Source organism: Girardinichthys multiradiatus, chromosome 14, assembly GCF_021462225.1.
Source record: "Girardinichthys multiradiatus isolate DD_20200921_A chromosome 14, DD_fGirMul_XY1, whole genome shotgun sequence".
Taxonomy (NCBI): Eukaryota; Metazoa; Chordata; class Actinopteri; order Cyprinodontiformes; family Goodeidae; genus Girardinichthys; species Girardinichthys multiradiatus.
In genome coordinates, this window is record NC_061807.1 from 27,688,721 (window position 1) to 27,713,660 (window position 24,940).

The window sequence follows — 24,940 nt, forward strand, 5'->3', positions numbered from 1 at the left end:
TGATCAAGAAGGTTCAAGTCAGGGCTCTGTGCAGGCCAGTCAAATTTTTCTACACCAGACGTTACATACCTGCAGCCGTGGAAGTGATATAACAATTCAATTCAATTCAAAGATACTTTATTGATCCCCGAGGAGAAATTAGAATTCCAGTACAACCCATTCAAACATGCATCATGACACAAGACAAGGGGGGGACGGGTCACCGAGGCTTTGCTGCCACTCACAGGCGCTTCCCTTGCTCGATGAGAAAAAAGGCCACATTAGGTAAGTAGAGGGAAAAAAATATCATATTTCACACTTTATCCTTAGCAGGATACAGTTTGAGATTGCAAAAAACCTCAGCACAAAGAAGCAACAAGTTGACAAAACAACATCATGCCGGGAACGGTGAAGGTGGTGTGAGGGGTACATATGTTTATCTTGAGCATGTGTGTGTGTGCAAGTGAGTGTGTGCAAGTAAGTCCATGAAGCACTGTCCCAGAGGCCATTGTCCTTGATGGTACGTTGGAATGTTCATCAACCGGCCAAGTTCTGAGCAGGTCCACAGATGTCCTCAGGGAAGGGAAGGAGCAGAGGGAGTAGAGCGTCAAGTTTACATAACTTCCAGGAGAAGTTGAAGATAGCCAGCCATCAAGGCCGTGCAGGGGAGCCAGATTCAGAAAAACAATAATTATTTGGGTTGGGCAGACTCTTAATTTTCCGTCAGCCTTGAGAGTCTCGCTGGTGCTTCTCAAAGGCGAATCCAAACAGCAAATTCCTGGTCTTTCTGCCAGATCCGAGTGAATAACTTTCTCCAAGATTTATCCCATTTCACCCCTGAGTCCAGGAACCGCAACCTTCCTGCGATCCTGTGTAAGGATCACATCCAGTCTGCGATTCAGCTCACGTAACATCTCAGTCTGAGTGTTGATCGCCCTGAAGATCCCATCATACATGCCAGGCAGCCTTACAATGGTCAGAACAGCTGCTGACATTCTCAGAATTTCTCAATATGCCAGGTAACCGCTGACTCCAAAAAAATACTGATATCAAACATCCAATTTATATACACATCTTCCACATCCTCGACTGACATTATCGACAAACACACAATCCTCCACTTCTGCCAAGAGTCCATTGTGTATCCGGAGAAAAATGTCCCGTCCGGGCAAGTGGGCTCTCCCGACCCCTGTCTTCTCGTCGAGAAAATTTGATCAATTGCATTGAGAGACCAGCTGACCAAATCCATATTTTGGAAGAATTTGGAAGATATGCAAAAAGAGGCTCCAAAAAAACAAGACACAGAGCTGAAGTAGGGCAGATATGGGAGGGGTGCGGGAGACAGAGAAAAAGCATCCACCAAGAGCAGGAAAAGAACACCTGAATTTATTAATTTGGTGAAGTGACCCAATACTGGCAATATAGAATAACTATAGTGATGGCGCAGAATGACTTCAGCCAGAATAACTATAAACCTTATCAAAAATCTAAGCTTTAGGTCTACTCTTAAAAGTACACAAGGTGTCTGCCTCACAACTTAATACAACACTAAATATTTCATCTATGTGGTAGTTGTTTTCAGCAGTTGTCTGCTTATTTTGAATTTCAAAATCTTTGTTTTGTTACTAGTTCCCCTTTTCCTACAGCCCAGTTGTTAAGCTTATTTGGTGTTATCAGCATTCTGTTCAAAAATATGGTCATGCAATCCAAAAATAAATATTTGAATGCTCTCAGAATTTAAAAAAAGAAAAGGTAAATGGCCTGCATTGTATAGTGCTTTATCAATTCTGAGGACTCCAAAGCGCTTTACATTACAATCTGTCATCCACCCATCCATCCTCCGATTCACACACTGACAGTGGTGAGCTACATTGTAGCCACAGCTGCCCTGGGGCGGACTGACAGAAGTGAGGCTGCCATGCAATTGGCGCCACCGGGCCCTCTGACCACCATCAGCAGGCCAGGCGGGTAAAGTGTCTTGCCCAAAGACATACAATTGGATCTCTTTAAAGTATTTAAAGAGATCCATGGATAAGACATTTACTGACCGATAGCCATTTTCAAATCTTTTACTAACACGATAAACCCTATTATTTCAACAGTTAAATCTTAAAAATGTTCACCATAAACGGAAACGTGCAACCGCTTTCTTGATAAAGGAAGTCATTTTTAATCTAACATAGCAGGAAATGGTGACAAAAATATAGCCATTTATGTGCGGGAGCATGTATGCTTAAACTCTATTAGACTGTTTTTATTAAACAAGAAAGAAAATATATTTCTCAGTACATGACTGATCAGAGCTGACCGTGGGAGTGGTAGTGGATTTTGAAAACTGGCTGGTTGGTGCATTTTTATTACTTGGTGTCATTAACAGCTGGTAAAGGAAGCTCTTGATTATTTTTTATTAACAAAGTTCTCCGTTTTACTTATTTTACATGTTTAAACACTTGATGATTAATGCAGAGTCAAATGCGATGGTGCCACCTTTTATGTGTCTTTAAGTCTTCCTGTTGAAGACAAATGCTTGACTAGTGTGATCGATGCGTGGGCATCACAGAACTGGGGGAAAATGAGTCAAATGAATCATTATAACAAGTCCCAGAGTTGGGCATCCTTAAATTTAAATTGACTCAATGTTACTGTATGACTCTGGGCTGATCTCCTGTGAATCCCCCACCTGCCATCTGGACTTGTCTCCATCGTCTTTCTTTTAGCAGTCTCACGGGGTCTCAGCCTGGCTAAGTTTATTTTGGCTCGGCTCTAAATCCTCTGTAAAGACCCTTCTTAACCGGTGTCTCAGTCTGTAGTCTTGGTTTTGTTGCTCTGTTTCCTTCCCCGCATCATTTCTTGACATAGGCACATGGAGACATTTGGTCACAAGGCGGTCAGTAAGCAGACAATGTCCAGAGTGTTCAGTCTGATTCAGCAGAAGGCTGGGGACAATGGAAGAGCTCAATTACATCAGAGGGCACAGGCTTGGGTATTTGGACAGTATAATATTGAAATGTTGTGCTGTGGCATGCCTCAAAAGTTAAAGGTTGAGTAGGGATGTTGGAATAACCGATTGAGATTGCGTCTGAATTGTGAGCACCGACCTCGTCTTTGTTTTTGACTGTTTTTGTCCATTCACTGATGCGGACAGGAATGCAGACAACAGCCCTCTTGTGTGTTTCGCTGGTCTCGCTCACGTGACGCATAAGCATTACGAGGCATGGGAGTGTTCACCTATGGCTGACTGCAGATTACATGCTATACTTTGGTAAATGAACTTATCAAGATGCAAGATCCAGTTTCGATGTAAGTTCATAAGGTAAAGATTTCAGTTGTCCACTGAGGAGGAGGAGGAAGTCCGGAGAAATGATCTCTGTGAGCGGTGGCTTGGAGACCTGAATGAACCCTATGCCGGAAATTTAAAGCCCACAGTGGTGCGCCCAGTCTGCATGTGTGTCCCCACAGTGGGTACTGATCCATTTGTGACGAACATTTTTTTTAAATACAAAAATCTGGGAAGCATTAAGATAAAGGGTAGACGTCTTAATGGTCTGGCTGCTGACTCTGTTTTCTTCACCCAATTCGTTTCACAAAGCTCATCCTCTTCCTGAGAATCCATTGGGAAAGCAGAGTGCTAAATCCTGACATTTCCTGTTGTAATTGAGTGTCTACGCATCCATTCCCCATATTTCTGTTTAAAGACTCTAACAGAAATATTTGACAGTTTGTTAAGAAAATCTGTTTTTTGTTTACAACAATAAACAGCCAAGATCTTCAGTTCCAGACATGTATTTTTAGCAAGGTGTGGCTCCAAAGTTTAGTTTTTTAAGACCGTTCAGTCCAAGTAAATATAGTTATTGTGTGTAAATAAATAGGGTATGCAAGCATAGGCTATTTATTTATTGTGAGATCTTTGACTCAATCCCCATCCTAAACCTTGATCATGGGCAGGATGGTGGATTAACTAGAGAGGGAAAACCCACTCTTATGCAGAAAGAGACCTTTTGTAGAACCAGACTTCTTCCATGGCCAGTTTTGCCTGCTCTCTTGTTTTTGAGGTAATGTTCCCAGTATGTTGTAAGCTGCTTTGGGTGCTGTTACTTTTCCTTTATTTGTAATAAGAAAACATTCAAAAGTGTTTGTAAATAAGGAGTACTTTCTCAAGAAAAGAGATTATAGAGAAGTTATATGCTAGGTTTTAGTCCTTACAAGTGTGCAGAAAGAGGGAGGGAGCAGAGGAAACCTGAGCTACAGATGTAAAGTTTTTTTATTTTCTCTGTGGTCACATACAGTTGAAACCAGATATTTATATGCACCATATAAAAAGACACAACCTTTTTTTTTTTTTACTGCCTGAAATTAAATTAGACTAAACGTTTAGTTTATATAAAGCTAGATGCCAGAAAAATGGCTTTGTAGACAGTCTTGCAGTAGCATTTTCAACTTTAAGACTTTACATAAACTAAGATTTCTATGTCTTTAAACCTTGTGTGACATCACGGAAAAGCCCAAAGAAATCATGCTAGATATCAGGAAGAGATTTTCTGACCATGCTTGGAACATCCTTTGGTATAATTTTCAGACGCCTGGAGGTTTCACATTAATCAATGCAAGTTTAAACAACATGGGAATATTCAGCCACGATATCGTGCAGCAAGGCAATTGGTTCTGTGTCCCTGCGGCGAATGGTTTCTTTTAAATGTGCGAATAAACTGAAGAAATAAAACAAGACATTGAGATGATGCTACTGAAGGTGATGAAGGTGTAATTATCCACTGTGAAACGAATTCTGGATTGATCTGGGCTCAAAGGCCAAATGGTGAGGAGGAACCATTACCCCAAAAGCAACATAAAAGCCAGAGTACAGTTTGCAAATGCACATACCGAACAAAGTGCACTTCATAAAATAGATCATGGAGGAAGAACCTAATGCAGAGATACTGAAGCAACATAACACATCTGCCATGAAGTTGAAGCTTGGGCACCACTACGTCTTCCAAATGGAAACTGACCATAAGCATACAGCCAAATTGGTTATAAAGTGACTTAAGGACAACAAAGTCAGTAGTTTAAGGTGGACATTACAAAGCCCTGACCTCATTCCCAAAGAAAATGTTTGGCAGGAAACTTTGAGAAGCTTGTGAAAGGATACCAGAAACCTTTCATCCAAAATGTTTAAAATGCTATTCTACAAAAAGAAAATGTGTGTAAACTTATAAAAAAAAATTCCTATTAATAATTCTGATCTTCAGCAAATAGAAATAATTTTGGTAATCCTAACTGACCTAAATAGCAAAGATTTTAGACTGAGTTAATGTCTGATGGTGAGAGGAAAAGAGCTCATCTTTTTTATACAGTTTATTTAAACATGTGATGCCACTGTATAAATGTCCCTGCTTTAGTTTCAGAACATCGCTCTCAGTAATTAAAGGTCTGGAGAGTTAAGACAACAAAAAAAACAAACTGTTTTATCTTTTATTCTGAATCTGAGCTTAGATGTGAAATCTCTTCCATGTTGTTGAATTCAAACATTCCCAGCTGCTCAGCTCTGAACATATTTGTACCTTGTTTTGTTGTTAGTTCTGTCTGATTTTTAAAATAATTTTTCCCTCCCTCCCCTTTTTCACAGCGAACCCCACAGATCCTGGGAACAGTAAAAATGGATCCAGCCCAAACTTTTTAGCCTTTGCATTAGTGCTGACTTTTTTCCTTCTGGGTCTGGTTGGGATGTTGATCTGCCACGTGCTGAAGAGGAGGGGCTACCGGTGCACCACGGCCCAGGAGGATGATGAGGTGTTCCGAGAAGTAGATGGGGATCCTGAGCTGGGAGGAGGTAAGAGAGACGTTAATGTTTATTTAAGGTATTCACACAGCAAGGGTCCTAAAATATTGCTGTAAAAAATGCTGAAATTCTTGAAAAGTGTGACGTTTTCAGTGTTTTCCAGGTCTGGATAAGTGTAGGAAAAAAAAGAGTATTGTGTATAGAAAAATATTTCTGTTTCCAGACTATATTTAATTATTTAATGGATAAAACATGGATTTCTAAAATGAAATTACCGTACTAAGAATGACTAATGTGTCTTTCATATTGATTTCGAAGTGCAGTGACTGCTGAAGCACGGCTGCGAAAACAGAAAAACCTGGTGCCATTTATGCACCAAATGTTTGTGTAGTCAGAGTAAAGGACCACTTTTTAGGATGTGCTAGCATGATTAAAGTCCCAGAGTTGGTTTATCGTTCTGTTTAATTTACGCTGAAAACCATTAACACACTGAGCTTTGCCATTAATACAAAGTAGAACTCACGGATGTCGTTCATGAAAATTCATGACAGATTTTAGAAGGGGTCTTCTTTTTAAAATATATATATATTCAGTTTTTTCTTTTTTATTGTTTAACTTGCACAGCGGACCCATTTGAAAGCAATTATTTTGCATACATCAATTATATGTAGACTGACGGTGTTGCATCAAACAGCCATGCTGTTGTGTATTGGTAACGCTTTCTCTAAATAAAATTGCTAGCTTACTTATGGCATTCAAACATATTTTGTAAATTATCTATGGATTTAATTTTGATTTAAACTGACTGACACACTGGTTATTTTATGCTTTTTCCACATTGTGTCTGTATCATTCATAACTGATGTTCTTTGTTGTTTGAATCAATGTCTAAATAGAGCTCAGGCTACTGAATGTCTAACATTTTTGTTGTATTCGACATGAGGAGAGATGCTGACAAGCTGTTCATCTGACTGTGTAGGCCAAGTAAAGTGGTGAACAAACAGAACTTTGTCTTGGCATCATTCGGGACAGTTGGTGGCACCACGTCCAAACAGATCTGTAATCTTCAGGGTTTCATTTTGTTTCTTCCACTTCCCATTTTCTGCAAGGCCTAATTGGCTTCTTTGTTTAAAGCAGTTCATACAGATGTTGATAGATAAGAGAGAAATCCTGGACTGCTCAGGTTTCAGTTGGTTGGGAAGCAATCACCTACCTAGGCTAGGTTGACATCCTACGATTTAGATTCATAAAACAAAAATCTAGTCATAATCCTTTCAACGGTGACTTGTCCTTCTTGGTCCATTCATTTGTGCAATACAAATTAACTTATTATTCCTCGTCACATTGCAGAATCATTGTGGCCTGTGCTGCTGCAGGTTGCATTGCATTCCCTGTGCCTTATTCTCAGTGAAACCAATTAGACAATTACATTAAGTTTTTAGCAATTGGAGTTGAAATTATACTTCTCTTTTCCAATTCTATTTTCATTTGAAGATGGCCATTTTTAGCAATAAATTTAAAAACAAAGAAAATGATCGTTTTTAATTTTCGTTGGAGTATTGGGACCTGACTAAGGATTTTTTTTTAAAAATTTTTGGGGGGGATTATGGGAATAAAGTCACAATATTATGTCTACCAAAATAAAGTTGCAACGTTCCGGAAATAAAGTCGTAATTTTAGGAAGACTCTCACAGGAAAGCAATGTCTTCCCCCTGTGTAAAAATGAGGAATGTTGAGCATGTTGTGAAGTTATACTTTTGTTTTGGTTTTGCAAATATGGGAATACTTTATCTTTTAGCACATCAGTCTTAAATTATCAGTATCAGGATGACTGTTTATTTGGAAAGAACCACACTGTCTTGAAAGAGGAGCTGCCTCATTACGACTCATTCTCATATTATTACAACTTTATTCTCGTAATATTAGGACTTTCTCATTTTGTTATAACCTTATATTTATCTTAATACTCTAACTAATTTCTCCTAATACTCCGTTGTACTTTTTAAACTACAACTCATAATTGATTGGGCAGATACCAGTGTCGTAGTAGGAGCTATCTTTATTGACATCAAGAAAGCCTTGGTTACCGTCTATCACTTTGTCCTTATTGCAAATGTTTTACCTTTACAAATGTACATTTTTTGTCTAAGCTGTACACAATTGATCAAATCTGAGTAATGGCAAAAATGCTGTTCACAAAGATGGCAACAATTCTGGAATGTTAGCTAGTAAGTTTGGTGTACCTCGGGGTTGCCTCCTTGGGTCTTCTGCTTTTCAGTTCGTATAGTAATGACTTCCTAATGTTTGTCCAACTCATTTTACTTGTCAGATATAAACAGATGATGCAGCTGTACATTTACACTCAGAAAAGAAACAATCGGAAGAACTGTCAGCTGTAATTTACAGATCTGTTTTTTTTTATGTTTCTCATATTTGCAGGTTATTGTTGATAAAACTGTGCTATCTTTAATTTTAAATATCTCTAACTTGCCAAATAATCTATAATATAAATAAATTGTTAAAAAAAATATACTCATTTTGATCTTAACCTGTACAAACTAAGCCATTTTCCATCTCCACAAACTGGCACACAACTTCACAAAGTAGAGCTGCAGACACAGAAGCTCCAAAATCTCTCTGTGCAAAGGTTCACTGGAACAATTATGGCTGAGAATCAAATCTGTATGCAGCCGCCGGAGGTTAAAATCTCTGCTAAAATGCCAATTGTGCCCATAGAAAAGCCTTTGCAACGTTCTTTAGGCGGTAAGGCTATAGCATCGATGTATTTTGTCTATCAGGCAAATAAACAGCAAAAGTTAAAACAGCCAAAGGATACCGATAGGCCCAGATGCCAGCTTTGCTAAAACTACAACCAGCTCGGATGTTTTGAGAGCAATTTAAAAAGATTAGTATCGCTCCTGTGTCTGCAGTAGTGAATATACTGGCTGGGATACCGGTTCCTACTGGAGTCCAACATTTGTTTTTATTTCGTGACAACCCCACTCCATCTGCATACGAGCACTGTTGCACCATACCCTTGTGAGTTTTTTTTTTTTTTTGAACAAGCAGTTGACAATGGAAGAAAGACAAAACATCATGACACCAAAAATTGTAAGGTAACGACAGAAGAGGCGCACAGCTTTCATCAGCCGGTTTGGTTTTATTTATTAGTTACTTACGTTCAGCCAAAACTAATCAGCAATAAATTCTTTAAAAAATATTGCTTATAAGCATCAATCAGTGGCTAAGGGTATGGATGGCTGAGTGTATGAATGTCCAGGTGTTGTACAGTGTGAACCAAAATACCAACTTACAGCAAACCATATTAATCAAACTGAACCCAGTCAAGATTAAGAACCAAAAACCCAGTGCTGTCTGCAATGTGGGGCAAGTGAGAGCAGCTCAAAGATTTCAGGAACAGGTTGGCTTTACCAGGAACTTTGGCCCAAGGTTTTAACAGCTAGCGCCAGACACCTGGCCACTCCCACTTCACATGAACAGACAAGCAGGTGTCATCACATCAGAAATTAGAAAGAAATTCAAGGTGTTGGTGAGTTCAGAAACTAGGGGAACTCTTGACAGGAAGAGGTCTGGCAGACCCAAAGCCACAGCTGACTAACAAGTCAAGGTCCTGAGAGTCAATAGTTTGCATAATGAGTAGCTCACAGGAAGACCACTTCAAGCTGACCTGGTTTCAACTGTGAAAAGAAGACTTGGAGTTGCAGGTTTTACAAGTTGAGGTTTCTACAATAAAGTCATTGTTATGGTGTCGAAATAATGGAACAGGAAGTCAGGATTCTATGATGGTGAGCTGGCCAGGTCCTGCTGCAGCAACCCACAACACTTGGACCTCTATGCTCCACTGTTTGTATGAAGCCCATTTCCTGGAGTGCTGTGTTTGGTTTAAGGCATTGTTCTGCTGTCCAAAAAAATTGTTTCAAACTGGTCTTTCTAAAGAACATTATTCCAGAATTCCTGGTCTTTATCCATGTTTTCTCAGGTAAACTTCAGTCAGACCTTCATATCTTTCTCAGAGAACAAAGGTTTCCTTCTAGCACCATTTTTACATGGATAAACTTATGCAGTCTCTTTCTCAATCTACAAGCAATGCACTTTCATATCCCCAGCAGCAAAAACCTCCTGTGACAGTGCTAGAACAGTTCATATTTAATCTTAATATTAAGAAATGAAATAAGTCATGCCACCATTGCTTAAATTCACAGAATGATGAGTTCTGTTTTTGCACAGCATGCTTATTGAGCAGTAAGTTGCATTTTAATTTTGGTTATTCTTTTTAACCTTGTATATTATGTACATTATTAGATAAATTGGTTGAACTGTTAATTTTTTTCCCATGAATTTTGCCCTGCATCTGCACACAGATCCTAATATTCTGTTTCAGTTGGACATTAGCAGACATTCGTCACCAGATTATGTCACTGAGATGCTGTACACTCAGTACAGGATGTTTTTTTTTTTTTCTTTGATTTTTTTTTCTTAACTTTTGTACCCAAATGAGTCTTTGTTTTCTCTCTATAAGGTTTCTCACTTTCCAGTCATGTGGTGGAGAGAGCAATAACAAAGCAATAAGCTTGCTGGAAGCTTTGTCCTGTTTGAAACAGATCTCAAGGCCCAACTTCATTCCTAGACTTGAGGAGCTGATGTAAGTTAGAGCTTCCACATGCAGATCATAATGGGATCTGAAGTGAAATGTGAAACCTGTAGGAAGTTGAAGTCTCGGCTGTAAACTCTGCATCGTGAGCTGCTGTTGAAGAGATTTTTTTGTTGTGAACTCCCTGTCTAAATCTTGTGTTTCTTCCTGTGTTTGGGGTGAAAAGGTGCCTGCTCCTTTTAAGGCGTGGAGTCCGGTGCAAACCAGGAAGACGGTTGGCAATTGCACCACTTACTTTCCAACTCTGCCTGTGGGCATGTTCAGAGAGGTGGAGAGGGGAAAGACATCTCTATAGACAGTTTTTTTTAAACAATACCCAGTGTAACTCTCTTCTATGGAATCTGCCTCTTCCAAAATAAAAATGTGATCTGCATCAATAAACAAAACATGTTTTGGTTTCGTTCCGTCCTTCTAGTAATTATAAGGATAAGGAACTGAAACCCTGACAGCAGGATGCAACTGGGCTGTATCAGATGTGAGACAAATGGTAGAAAGAAATATGTTTTCACATAACTCTGAGACCCTGTGCTGGTTTTTCTCAATGATCTGTTATCCAACCATGAACCTGTTGAGAGTATTCCCATACCACAGTGAAGCTCTTGATCATGTTGGATGGACATAAAAATGTGTAAATTGTATCTGTCTGTTCCCCACTTATTGGTCCTCTTTGTGTTGCTTTTATTTTTCAGTATTGCTAGAAAGCCCCAGCTTCTGCATGATATGTTAAAACAGACAAGTAACTTTTGTCTATAGTTGATCCTGTATCACGGGTATGCTGCCTTTCTTTTGTTCCACCCAATCCAAGTTTAATAGCATTCCTTCAGCCAGCTGCTGGACAGTGTGCAGCAACAGTTGGGTGTGGGAAAAGGTTGTGTTACTCTATGCTTGATACAACCAGAGAAAGCCCTGATCACTGCAACTTGTTCTATGTCAACCATTAACCATCCCATGCCTAATTCTAGTCATACCAGACTGAATTTGTAATGAGCGAGTTGTAGCTGCAGCTTCAGGGCCTCTTCTGCATGTGGTTTCTTATGTTTAATGTACACCTGCAGGGAAAATAGCGCATCTTTAAAAATACGTCTTAGATTTAATACACCTGTATGTAAAGATATTTTAACAGAACTGAAGAAAACATTTTCCATGTTAATGCTCGACATCTGATGCTTTAATTTATTTTTTTTCTTTTGGCAATCAGAGCTTGATTTCCTGTTCTCCCGGCACAGCTACCTTTTTTTTTTTTTTACGCATCCTTGTTCCTGTTAAAAGATTTCCTTGACATTATTGGTTTGTTTCTTCGGAAGAACAACAGTCTCAGATGTTTAGGTAATCCACCCCAGGCCATATTTAAATACGTACAGTTTGGGGTGGGCGAAATGGTGCCATTAGATTATGAAGCGCTAGAACTTAATATTGTGTCAAAACAAAGAGATCGTATTGTCGTAAGGCAGATTCTCCTCCATTGTTGCATGTGTAGACGCTGGAATCATGTTGCTTTTAAGTGTCATATTATTACATTTAGATTATTTCTCTTCAGATTGAGTAAGGTATTTAGTGCTGTACCTAAGGAGGTATACTAGAGTATTAACTCATGCTAAAATGCCTTTATAGAATATTACATTTTTACTTTGCAGAATTGCATAAGCCATGCGCCACTATACAATAGTGTACTTTTACGTTCTAAGTAATAATACATCATTTATTTTAACTTAGATGCATTTTAGTAAATGCATAAATAAACGTTTAACACAGCAAGTTGATATTAGATGGCTAGTTATTCAGGCTATCCCCTACACCATGACTTCCTGTGTGTTTCTAATATTTCCAAGCCAAGAAGAACACTGGGACTTTTTTTGACATCTCAACAAAGCACCTGAAGCTGTAGAAACAATACGATGGCGGTTTTGAAACTGTAACAAAGGTAAAACCGCAGTGAACCGTAATACCAGAAACTGGCCCGTGACTGTTTGCTAGCTTCATAAACTAGCTTTTATGTAGTAAGAGTGTACTGTAGTAGAGCGCTTTGTTGTAAGATGAACAGGACATTTTGGAGTTGGGAGTGACATATTTTTTATAATTTATAAAATTGCATTTAAAAACTGATATTTGTGCCTGGTAGCCCAAACCTCTATACAGTATGGGAATGTGTGTAGTTTTAGACTAGGTAAATAAAATGTTCTGTGGTGCAGAATGTGGACATCAGTGAAACGGTGCTGATCAAGAAAACATTAGGGAGTAAAGTTGGTCCACAATGATAAATGTTTTTAACATCAGATATTATATGTGAATCTTAGCTCTTAGCCTATTAGCTTGAAATGATGATGCTGCCAATGGCCACTCATTGTCTCGGGTGTCTGCTGAAATGTTGGCGACTTTCTTTCATGTGTTTTCTCATGTGTGCATAATGACAGTAATTTTATTTGATGTCTGATATACTGAATATAAGCAGATACTTACTGACACAAATCTGTCTTTTTTTTTTTCTCTCCATGTCATGCCAGAGCTGAATGAGACAATGAGCGAGAACAACGACACAGTTGGACAGATCGTTCACTGCATCATGAAAAATGAAGGTATGTGTCCCACTGACCTCTACACAGAAACTGTGGGAAAACGTTGAGGTTGTCTGAACTCGTGGCTGATTGATTGTCTTCTGCCTTCTTTTCCTGGAGTCTTTCCTGCTCCGTGGTGTTCAGGAAAACTCATTTTCACACCGTTTTCAGGAAGGAAGCCACAGCTCTGAGCAGCAGCTTGTAAGAGCTTAGCTCTTCTCACAAGGGCTTGGCTCTGGGGGAAAAAAAACAAAAACTATTGTTTTTGTGTAAGATTATACTGGGGACAACTGGGCTTTATACATACAGCATGTTTGGGTAAACTCCTGGATCTCATTAAAAATAACACAAGCACCGCCAATTTTAATTCTTAATCCAAGAACACCGAAAGGTTGGAGTATCTTTGTGGATGGAAAACATGGCCTAATAATAATGTTAACAAACCTCTCAGTGTTGTGGCGTTGTGCAGAAATTAGGTTTTGGTTTAAAAAAGACAGAAGTTGATGACTTCTAGTAATTTGGCACCTCAATATCCAATAGCTAGCTTAACCTCTGGTCATTTTATCTTTTTGAGACCTGTTCCAAGTCAAGACCTGGTTAGATGTAAGGCTGTGCATGGATAACTGAGGGTCGCTACACATTTATTACAGTCTTTGGTGAGGATGAAGGAAAGATTTACAAATAAATTCAGATTTTTTTTGCAAGCTTAAGCTGATAACCGCTTCCTAAATTCATGAACTCATATCTGCTTTACTTGAGTGGCATGTTCGCTTGTCTTTCACATTTTGAATTGTGGCTGAGAGAAATGGGCCTCTGTTTCCCTTCGTATTTATACCCCAGAGGAACAGGAAGTCAGGCTTTACAAATTAAAGGCTCTCAGAAACTTTTTTATTTTATAGGAATTGTTTGGAGAGCCAATAGTTGTGATACTCATGAGAAAAAACCCAATGAATAAATTTACTCAATTTGAAGGTTAAATTATTCAAAATTTGTATGTGAAAAAGTTATGCTACTAAATTAACTGTAACCAATTTTAATTTGTATTGTTTCAAACATTTTGATATCATTTCACTCAGACAGCAGCAGACTAGTTTAATTAATGAATTATCGCTTTTAATGCTAGTATTTATAAGTAGCTTGTGATTTTCAGATAAATGGTCCATACGGTCGTACTTGTTGACATTTTATCTTGTCTTCAAAATTACTATAAATGAAATGATCCATCCATCCAAAAGCAGATATTCTGCATACACCAGGCTTTTGACACAAGAATAACAACAGTTACTACAGCCGTTGTTCTGTCTACAGACCTCTGGCTCCTAAATATGACCCCACCTCTGAACTTAGTCAGAGAGACAGCTCAAAGTCCCAACTTGACGTATGGCGCACAAAGGCATTGTTGTTTTGTCTTTGAATCATTAATAACGAGTTTTATGTTGGCTTTTGTGGCGTCTGGGGCTGATTCATCATGTCCACGAGTGATGGACTCCATGCGCTGTGACTCATTTGTCTCATTGTCTGTCTTCTGGGAAACGAGTTTCCTGCAGGAAACTCTTTAGTTTGACACATTAGCATATGAATGCATCGGCTATTTCAAGGAATTTTACTCATACTGTGGGTCTTAATTGGTTTCTAGAAAGCTGAAGATTAGACACTATTTCTCTCCACAACAGAACAGTTTTGAATGTGAGGAACCCAGAAAACTTGGGTTTGATGACATGGATATTTCTGTGGTATCAAAGACTAAAGGAAATGCTGCCCTCTACAGGTGATTCCCTAACACCGGCACTAGACTGTCATGATTCAATTCAGAAAGGATTCTTCAGCTACATCCTTGTGTTGCATCTTTAATTAGTTCAATGTATATTAGAACCTTTTATTCAATAATTTATGCAGTAAGATAATTAATAATATATTAATACAAAATATAAAGCAACAGTTTTAGTGCTAGTAATTGAGTGACGCATCATAGCAATCGATGGCCTCTTCAGTAGATAAACTATGGCAGCTACTCCAGGTGAGCTCCTCCTGCCTCTCACTTGACCTGCAGTTTTCTGTACCAAACATTGATGAGTTAGTTTGAGGCATCAATTTAAACAAGTTCTGACAGTTTGATTATGAATAGCAGAATACACAGTGCTGTGAAAAAGTATTTCCTCCTTACTAATTTCTTTAAGTTTTGTTTTATTTTTTTTTTGTCAGATCTTGAAACTAATTTTAATGAGACAAAATCAAATGATTTGCTGATTTCAAGTGAAGATGCTGTCTAACACAACCTGGGATTGAGCTTTTTCTGTGACCACAGCTTCCAAATCAAATCTCAAGACCTTTTTATTCAGACAGGCTTTTAATAATTAAACATGTAGTGGCACTTCTGGTTTCATTTAGTTTGTTTTATCTACCTTGTTTTTAACCTGCTTTTTTATATTTTCTGTTATCTCTCTGTGTTTTTTTTAGATTGATTTTGTACCTTGGAAACCACTATTTTAGATGTGGAAAGGGTTACACAAATCATTGACTGATTAATAAGAGCTAGGACTTTATTCTGTTGAATAATTTTACATTTTTTAGGAAGTTTTGATTCTGCAGGTTGAGCAGTAATCAGCTGGGTGCGGCTGGTGAAATTCAACCCAAATAACATGGTTTTTCAGGTTGATTCATGATTTTAAAATGGGACATGTATACTTTCCAAGTTAGGTTTGGATAGATTTCTTTATTAATCAATGTAATAGTCCTTTAAAAACTGCTTTTTGTATTTACTTGGGTTGTCTTTGTCTAACATGGAAATTTATTTGTTCTGAAACCTTTACAGAAGAAATCTGTAAAGGTGCAAATAGTTTTTCACACCACTGTATTTCTCCCCCACAACAGCAAAAAAAGTTTAACAACAATAGACTAACCTAAGGGAAAAAATAAGATAAAACCACTGCTTTACTCAGTGGTCTGTAGTTTCACTGCGGCCTGTGTGTACTTATTTCAGTTTCTGATGCCAGTAGGCATGGGCAGGTTTGGCATCCTCTCAGTATGACCACCTTGAGTAAAAACACCACGGCACCTTGGCAAAATGTTACATTTTAAAAATGTAATTACCTTAATTTACATTAGAAAAGCAGAAAACTGCGATGGACAGGCGACCTGTCCAGGGTGTACCCCGCCTCCTGTCGATAGACTGCTGGAGATAGGCATCAGCTTCCCCACAACCCACTATGGAAGTAGAAAATGACTGACTAACTGAATAAAATAGAAAAGCTATATTTATTTGTAATGCTATGAAATTAATCAAACCTTGATTTTCGTAGTTATAATGTTTGGAGGATAGAGCCATGCATGTCTGTGTATCAAAATTAAAACAAACAGCTGTAGGGAACTCCAGTCCCTCCAGCACGTTCTCTGGCATTATTAAAAGGACATTACACTGTAGGAACTCTACGGTCGAAGATTTGAGCTTCTTTGAAACCGTAACCTTTGAGAACTTAGGTTATACCTACAATACCTGCAGCTAACCTGTGCCTGGATGAGAGCTTACTGAGCAGCTAAAAGGTCCTGCTGGTTTCGTTTGGTTTAAAAACCACCAAGCTCTTACATTACTGTTGATTTTATAAACCTCATCTGTTTTATTAATTTAGTCTGTTCCTCCTGTCATGACAAATGTCAAGGTGACAGTGCTCAAAACACTTTAAAGGTTTTATTTTTGTCTTCTCACCTTTCAAGCTGTTCCACCACCATATTGCTGGAACGGGTGATGTTATTACTCCTGCTGTCTTGTTTTTAATCCTATCATTTAGAGCACCATTTCACAACAAATGTAATTTAGAGGGACGTTACAAGACCAACAGGTCCAAATCCTATCCAGGAATATATGATCAAATCCATCCAGTTTTAGAGACGGAGATAAATTTGGTTTCTTACATTTTAGTCCAGTGCTACTTGTACCAGTCAGGTTCAGCTTATGATGCCAGTTGGTAAGAAGGTATTTAAAGAAATCAAGCCAATTGAACCAATTCATCCACCTTTTTATGTCAGATTGCCATGGTAACACCTTTTTTTTTAAATTATTTTTTGGCAGTTGAACATAGCCAACCATGCTAACTCTGTATCTTTATGTTTGTGGCCAAATAAAACCTCTGTGTTGATAGTATACCGATTAACTCTGTTATGTCCTGTTGGTGCAGAATCCCTAAACCCTGCATTAAGATAAATCTAAGGTATTATCAGGTATTTTTCTCAGTTAGGAGGTGCAAATTACACAGAAATGATAAACTCTCAGCATCACTTCACCTAGATGGATTAGGTGCTTCACCGTTTTTTACCAAAAGACAGCTGTTCAACCGGCCAGGCACATAAAGGATTTTAAAATGAGTTTGTTTTTTTTTTTTGGTGGGGTTTTCAGACTATAGTAAAAATATTTTTGATAGATTAGTCTTTTCATATGAAGGACGAAAACATATTTTTTAAAATGTTCCCCCAACCAGTTATATTGCTGATATAATTTTGGTATTAAAAATAAATTTTCTGTCCCTTTAAGCCTTAAGTGACCCTAACTTGTACTTTTGTGCTGCTACAACTACCCCACCCCCGCTGCCAACCAAACACTACACCCTTTGGTTCATTTATGACAGGAGGATGGTTCACAGAGAAAACTTTGAGTCAGACGTCAGTACAGATTTTCATAACCCTTACCAAGTCGAATCTTATTGAATTTTTTTTTGTTTTTAAAGATGATGCCGAGGTTTTCCTATTTGTGCTCATTGCAGGCTTATGATGAATTTTGTGTATGCATCAAGGCCTAGGAGAGGGAAATACGTGGCTTGGTCCAGGATATATAAAGTTAAATCTGAGCTGTCAGCTCTAACAGTAAGAAGAAGCTGTTTTTTGGGGGGCTCTGAATTGTAAGAAATTTAAGTCATTTCCAAGAGCTGATTTTCAGTTAAATATGTTTTGAATAATGTTCAGGCTTGTTTTCTTACAACAAGACTTTCCCTGGTCCAGGATAGTCCCCCTGGCACTGCTCTGACACCTTAGTAAATGCATACAGTGTGCAACTTTGAAGTTACTGTACCACTCTCGGCATTGGACTCTGATGCTACATATATTTAAAAAAACAAGTTTAATTTAATTTACATCTGTTCATTTTTGTATGTGACTCTCTGTGTTCCTCCTCAGCAAACTCTGATGCCCTGAATGCCATGATTCAACAGAACAGCGTCGATTCAGAGTAAGTATCATTATGGTCCTGTGAACAAAAATCCTTTACATTTTTTCACAGCAATACCTGCTCTAATTGGACTCACCCACCAGGTGGCACTACAGGCCCCCTTGTAAACCTTAAGTCAAAATTTATGAGCAGCACAAGAAGCCTCAAAGCAATCAGGCCACATTTCTTTTCTTCATTCTTTTCCAGATTGGCAGGGGTTGATAGAGGCCAAGCAGCTAGAGAATATTCCCAAAATGCTGCTGCGCCCCACATCAGTGCATTATGGGATTATTAAACCACGTGTGCAGCTGTTGGCATATTTTCCTTTTGGATTTTTAGCCAGAATGCATTGTGGGACTGTAAGTTTAAATAAATAAAAATGAGAACAAAATTAAAACTTGAAAGAACTTTAGGAGCTGCAGCTTGCATTACTTCAGACATACTCACTTGATTAAATTTTGAGTTAACTGGCAAAGATTAAGACATTTTTTTAGAGTATTGTTAATTTGAAGTAGTGGTTGGTTGACAATGTTTTTTTTTTTATACCGTTGACAATTTATAAACATATAAAAACATACATATGTATTTGTTTAGATCATGAGCATGGGCTTCCTGCAAATGATTCATAATTTTTCTGGATAAAGCTCAGTCAGTGTTTAGCCTAATTTATTATACTATCAAAACCTTAACTGGATTTACTAAAGGTGACCAACGGTACTCTGTAAACTGCAGCCAACTTTCAAACATATTTGCTGTGATTCAGGGTAGCTGTTTAAGGTCACGGAGTGCCAACTCATTTAGCTCCCTGATCAGTTAATGGATTTTCCCAAAGAAAAGATTATATAAAACATCTAATAAGTTCATGCAACCGTAGGAAATCCAAAAACTCTTCACTGAATGTTTTGTTCTCTTTTAAGCTCCTCCACTTTTTTATCCAGATTAAAACAGACTCCATCAAACTCTGGGGATAAGATAAAACCAGCTGTTAAACAGCACTTTCTAAAATCAGAAGTGTATCAGAAGAACCCAATTTGTTTGGGCCAAATTAAAAACAAAAAAGATGATGGCTAAAATCAGCTAAAACATATATTTCTGCAGGTTTCATGGCTAGTGTTTTAGAGACTAAGGAAAAAAAAATAACTGCAAGCATTTAAAAATGTTTTTTTTCCCCAGATATTTTGTAACAATAATCAATGTTTTGTATTTATTTATTTTCATTTTTAGATGGCTAAGTTAGTGAACACTCTACATTAGGACATACATAACATGTTTATTGTTTTTTTTATTTGGTGTTTTGGCTTCATTTTGTGTCAAGCTAATTTAGCATTTTCAAGCTAACTAGCTTGCTAATTAGCTCGCTAATTTGCTACGGTTGAACTAAACAGCTGTTTCTGAATGTTTTGCAGATGACCAATTAATAAACAGAATAGTTCCTAATAGAAAATATTTTAAAAGTGATTACAGGGAAAATTGATAAATTTGAATACTTTGTAGAGTGTCTGTCCAAAAGATCTATCTAAAATTGAGATTTTACCAGCTTTATATGCTAACATAGGCTACCTAGTTTTAGAAAGATCCCAAAAACCTACTAATGGTAGTCGAGAAAAGTAAATTTTAAGCATATATGAATTCCCTAACATAGTTTTTTGTGAATAAGAAAAATGTGGATGTTTTGAGCAAATATTAGCTGAACACACTGGAAATGCTTGTTAATGTGAATCCTTTGCAGAGTGGCTAGCCAAAAGTAATAGCTAACATTTAAGCTTTATATGCTTCATGGCAGTTTTAGGGTGAGATGTAACTTCTTTGTGTGAGGTTCAAGCATTTTTGCCATTTATCTCTGTAAATTGTTTAAATACTTGACACAAAATAAACTCCATACATAATGAAATATAGATTCATTTAAAAAAATATATATGTTAAATGGGTTTGTGACTGCAAATCTGTTGATGGCCAAATGGTATTTTTCTTGCTTGCCTCAGATTATCAGTATCCTTTTAAAAGTATCCAATTTTCTTGCTCTGATTTAAATCTCATGGGGGTCATCTGACATCAACATTTCAAATCAAAGTCTTTCTGCTTGTTAGGACAAGATGACCCTTAATTATACAGGCAGGAGCAGATGGAAAGGGTTGAATCAGATCAAATGCCTTTTGATATCTGTCCGTACATGGGAACGGCAAGAGAAGAAGGAAAAGGGGAAATAAGAACATGGACACAATGGAAGAAGATATGCTAGTGACAGGAGAGGATGTAAATCATAAATTAGGGGAGTATATTTCCAGTCCTCTGCTTTTATCTTCCTTTCATATTGTTGTAGAGGAAACTAGTTTTAAAGGGGAATTCATCACTCTTTTCCGGACTACTTTCATGTGTTTTGCCTGTTCGGTTCTCCCTCCAGATGGCTTGATTCACATATTTCCAGCCCTCGTTTTCCCTTTCACTTGCGTCCTTCAGTTCAGATTGCTCTCCGTAGTGGCCGCCTCTTTCTCTGGCTGTTACAATCCATATCTTTCTGTTTCTCTGTGCCAGGTCGGGCAGCCTGCCAGCGGATCACTTAGAGATGGTAGATACGGGAGAAGAGGGGTATTGGTTGGGGTTGATTTATGGGATACATGGGCATAGGGTGACACATAGAAAAACAGAGAGACTTGGAAGAGGAGAAAAAGAAGGATAGAGGGAAACCACGAGCAGGAGAGTGACTGTAGTGCGGCCAGGCTTTGCTATCTTCATCCAACATTTGCTCCTTAACTTTCCTTCCTCAGCCGCCTGCCTCCTTCGGTCCCCTTCATCTTCACTCCCTCATATCCTTATTTCCCTCCCGTTGGAAATGGAGGTGGCCCTACTAACTGTACACCTGCATTAAGAATATTTATATGCACTAGTTTAATTTTATTTATTTTTGTTACAGAATTGTAGCCAGACCTATACAAGGCAGGCATGTCCTTCAGTAAACAAACATCCTTTTATTCTTTTAGAAGTTTTTCTTGTCTTTTATCGATAATACAACGTCAGCCGTGTGAACAGATTAACGATATTGGGACATCTTTTCTTTCAGATGTAGCCTACAACCCTGTGAGCTAGCAATGGGCGATATGGACTTAAAGTTTATCACGATGTTTTATTTATTGCAATAACAAGAAACCAATGAACAAAAAATTATTTGTACATTATTCTGCTGCAGGGGAACAGTTACATTAATTAGTGCAAATTTATCTTGACAGCGCCTTAAGTAACAATGAAAAGTACCATAGTTGCCCTTCCCTACCATGAACAAGTTTTTGCACCCTTACAGATTTCTTCCACTTTTGCTTTTTTTTTGTCACTCTTAAATTTTTTGAATCAAACAAATCGTATTCTCCGACTAAGATAACCTGAGGAAATGCAAAAATAAGTTTTTAATTGGTGATTTAATTTATTACGGGTTAAAAGCTTTTCAAGCATTGTAAAATGAAGAATAACTGTGATTAACCACATATTTCAGATCAGTTTTGATTAGTCGCACCCTGGCTTGATTGCTACCTGAGCTGTGACGTCAAGAAATCGCCTTAATAGAACCTGCCAGACAACATGAAGCAGACAAACAGATCTCAAAAACCACACATGCCTGGATCTAATTGAATTTAGGAATGGATCAGAAGCAAAGTTATTGACATGTAACAGATTAAAATGGATTAAAAACCATCTCTAAGGCTTTGGGACTCCAGTGAATAGTCATTATCTCCAACTGGAGAAAACATGGAAAAGTGACCCTGCCCAGAAGTGTCTAGCTTTACTAAAATTACAAGAGCTAACTTATCCAAGAGGTCACAAAGGAACCCAGAGCAAGATCTAAAGCATTACAGTCATACTTACCTCCGTGAAGGTCATTGTTGATAGTTGAACAATAAGAAAGAGACTGGACAAAAATGGCGTCCAGTTCAAACACAAAAACCATTTCTGATCAAAGAGGACAAAAAGGTCGGTTTCAAACCTGCCAAAAATAAGAGCTTGATGACCCTTTAGACTTTTAGAAAAATATTCTGCGGGCTGACGAGACAGACTTGGAGATTTCTGGAAGGTCAGCATCCCATTACATCTGACCTAAAACAAGCAACATTTCAAAAAATAACTATCTGACCCACCTGCATGGCTGAATTAGGATAATTCTGCAAAGACGAGTAGGCAAAAAGTACTATTTTTATTTTAAAAAATGCATTTTGTGTTTAGGTTATATTTGTGTGATATAATGTGTTTGACTTTAAACCATTAAAATGCGCCAAAAATTAAAAACAAAAAAAAAATCTAAAAGAGAGCAATACTTTTTTTTGCTTGATTTTACAGTGGCTGTAGCTCACAAGGTTAGTCATCAAGGTTGTGGGGAAACCTACTGTTCTCAATCTGCTAATTAGTGTGTGTGTATAAACGTTGGGTGGATACATTAGACTATTCTTTTTATATAACTGGGTATTTGTGTAAAACAATTTCTCATATTTTCCATCTATAAGATATATTTTCACAATTAAAATCAGCAACTAATAAACCTTCTTCCGCATATCCACCGACTCCTCCTAAGCATGTTCTTCCTCTCTTTCTCCAGCCTTGCTTCAGTGGTTTATTTTAGCGGCCGCCGAAGAGAAGCAAACTCAAAATAATCGAGCCCCATCCCTCCGCATTAGCAACAAACAATCTTAGCATTGCTTATTTACATCAGCAGGCGGGAGCTGCGTTTGTTCCACAGTTGTGTGCAAACAAGGCGAGCTGCTGCTCTCCAGGGTCATAAAAGACAAAAACATGTAGGAGAACAAAAAGACGAGAAATATGGCCTAAATTGTTTCCTCTTTCTTGAACCCAGAGATGAATATGAATGTGGAGGGGGGAAAAACTGCAGATATTATGAAAGTTTTTGCTGCTGCCAAGAGAAGGTCGTCATCATTTCTTTTTTTTTTTTGCTTTAAAGAAAATCAATGAGGGCTGGATCTCAGGGGGCTTGTCAGTAATTGTTTAGAGATATGAAATATTAATGTCATTCAGCGGTGATGGGTTTTAATAGAGGAAGCACCACTTCGTTAAATAAGCTTTAATTTTGTTCTGTAAGACTGATTGAAAGCAAGTTGTTGGTTAGTTTAGGAAATGTCTCAGAGCTACTTTTGACAATGTTTCTATTCAGTGTTTGCAGCAATGATAACTAACCTTTTAAAATAGTTTAAATAATTATTGTTCACGAGCTGAACTGAACTGGAGGTCACATGGTAGAGGACGGTAACCACTGCATGTCTGCATCTTTATCTTGGTGCTCTTGAATGCACCACTCAACATGCACAGGTTGTTTACCTGGTCAGGTTAGGAAACGGGAGGACACCTTTTAGAAATGTAAACGGCTCAGCAGGAGTCCTAAAGTTTTCAGTGTCAGACATTTGGAAGATGCCTCCTAATCAAGGAGTGGCAATAACAAAGAGGTGTTAAACAAATGGGACGTTTCCTGCGAAATACATAATGTACCCTGATCAAGCCCTAAAATTTGGGGGTGTTAATTTTAGGCTAAATGAACCACCCTTAGTTTCAAATATCTTAATTTCTTCTCCCATCTCCTGACTTTCTGTCTTCAGTCCTCCAATGACGCCCGTCTCGCTGGCTCCTTCTACCCCACCGCTGACCCCCGTATCACCTGGGGCGCCCCCAGAAGCACTCAAGCACACCTGCAGCCACCTGCACACCATTGGCGGTCTGAGCGGCCACAAGAACATCTGCACCCGCTGCAACCAGAAGAAATGGCCAATAATGAGGAAGCTCTCGGCCCGAAAGCCAGAGCAGCGCCGCAGTAATGAGGTCACAGTCCTCTCTGTGGGCAGGTTGGTAGCACCTAGACTCTTTAAAGAAACTACTTTGGTGATAATTTCCTTACATAACTTGACAATAATAAAAAACACTAACAGGTAACCACAGAGTGCATGTTAGCTACACATTACATATGAACTCTGAACCCTCATCAATGACAAATGGTTTGGAGGTTCTAACTGGAGCCAAACTAACAGTTCCACGGTATTAAAATAATTATTTCAAAACAAAAATATAAAACTATCTAACTGCCTTTATTTAAAATCAAAATCCTAATAATTACTACTGCTAAAATATTACAGATTACATTGTTATTGTTGTTGTGCAACAATATTGTTTGGTTTGGCTATGAATAACTATTAATAAGTGCCAAAGACAATTATTAACAAAGTTAGTTATTTTGATCAAAATTACCAAGTCGGTGCAAAACCTGATTATCAGGAATTAAAGCCAAACTGCTCACTGTCAGTTATTGTTTTATGAATACCTGCCTGGTGCGGTGTGGTACTATTAGAACAATAGATGGAGTGAATTTGTGCACCGGTGTTCTCAAACAGCAAGCTCTGCACACACATACAGAATAAATACAACTTCTCTCCAAATATAACAAAATACTTCAACTTCCAGTTAAAATACTTCAGTCAGCAAACTGCTAGTACCATTTAACTAAACTACCAAGCAGAATTAAAGAATAGGGAAGATTAATGGGCTATGTACAATATAAACAAGTTGATTAAAGATGATTGAAAATTATGACCAAATGAGTGATGCAACATTACCATGCAATGTTTATGTTTGAGAACCAAGGATTATCTTGAATAATCTGGAAGTGAAGTTAAGTTAGTCTTGGAACTAACTTAGACAATAATTGGTATACCTTAAAACAACCATTCACAATGCAAGATCAGAGAAAATTTTATTTTAATAAAATAATGTTTTAAATAATGATC

At 37.9% G+C, this 24,940-nt stretch overlaps 1 protein-coding gene and 1 long non-coding RNA gene across 5 annotated transcripts in view; one reads left to right on the forward strand and one right to left on the reverse strand.

Annotated features, from left to right (window-relative positions):
- The window catches only part of rell1 (RELT like 1), a 37,754-nt gene that overhangs the window by 8,511 nt on the left and 4,303 nt on the right, over positions 1-24,940 (forward strand). For all 3 annotated transcript variants that reach the window (XR_007041243.1, XR_007041244.1, XM_047385093.1), the window contains exons 2-5: positions 5,603-5,806; positions 12,929-13,000; positions 18,143-18,194; positions 23,762-24,004. Coding sequence is in view for 1 of the 3 variants with exons in the window: in XM_047385093.1 (XP_047241049.1) it covers positions 5,603-5,806; positions 12,929-13,000; positions 18,143-18,194; positions 23,762-24,004 (571 nt within the window). In the remaining 2 variants the exon portion in view is untranslated. The remainder of the gene's footprint in view (positions 1-5,602; positions 5,807-12,928; positions 13,001-18,142; positions 18,195-23,761; positions 24,005-24,940) is intronic.
- On the reverse strand, positions 5,658-16,989 carry LOC124880152. 2 transcript variants are annotated; one of them, XR_007041245.1, is made up of 4 exons: positions 16,683-16,989; positions 13,018-13,214; positions 12,885-12,930; positions 5,658-5,796 (listed from the first exon to the last, which is right to left on the reverse strand). It is a non-coding gene; the product is annotated as an uncharacterized LOC124880152 (long non-coding RNA). The 2 variants fall into 2 exon arrangements; XR_007041246.1 differs by lacking the exon at positions 12,885-12,930 and having other exon boundaries at positions 5,660-5,796.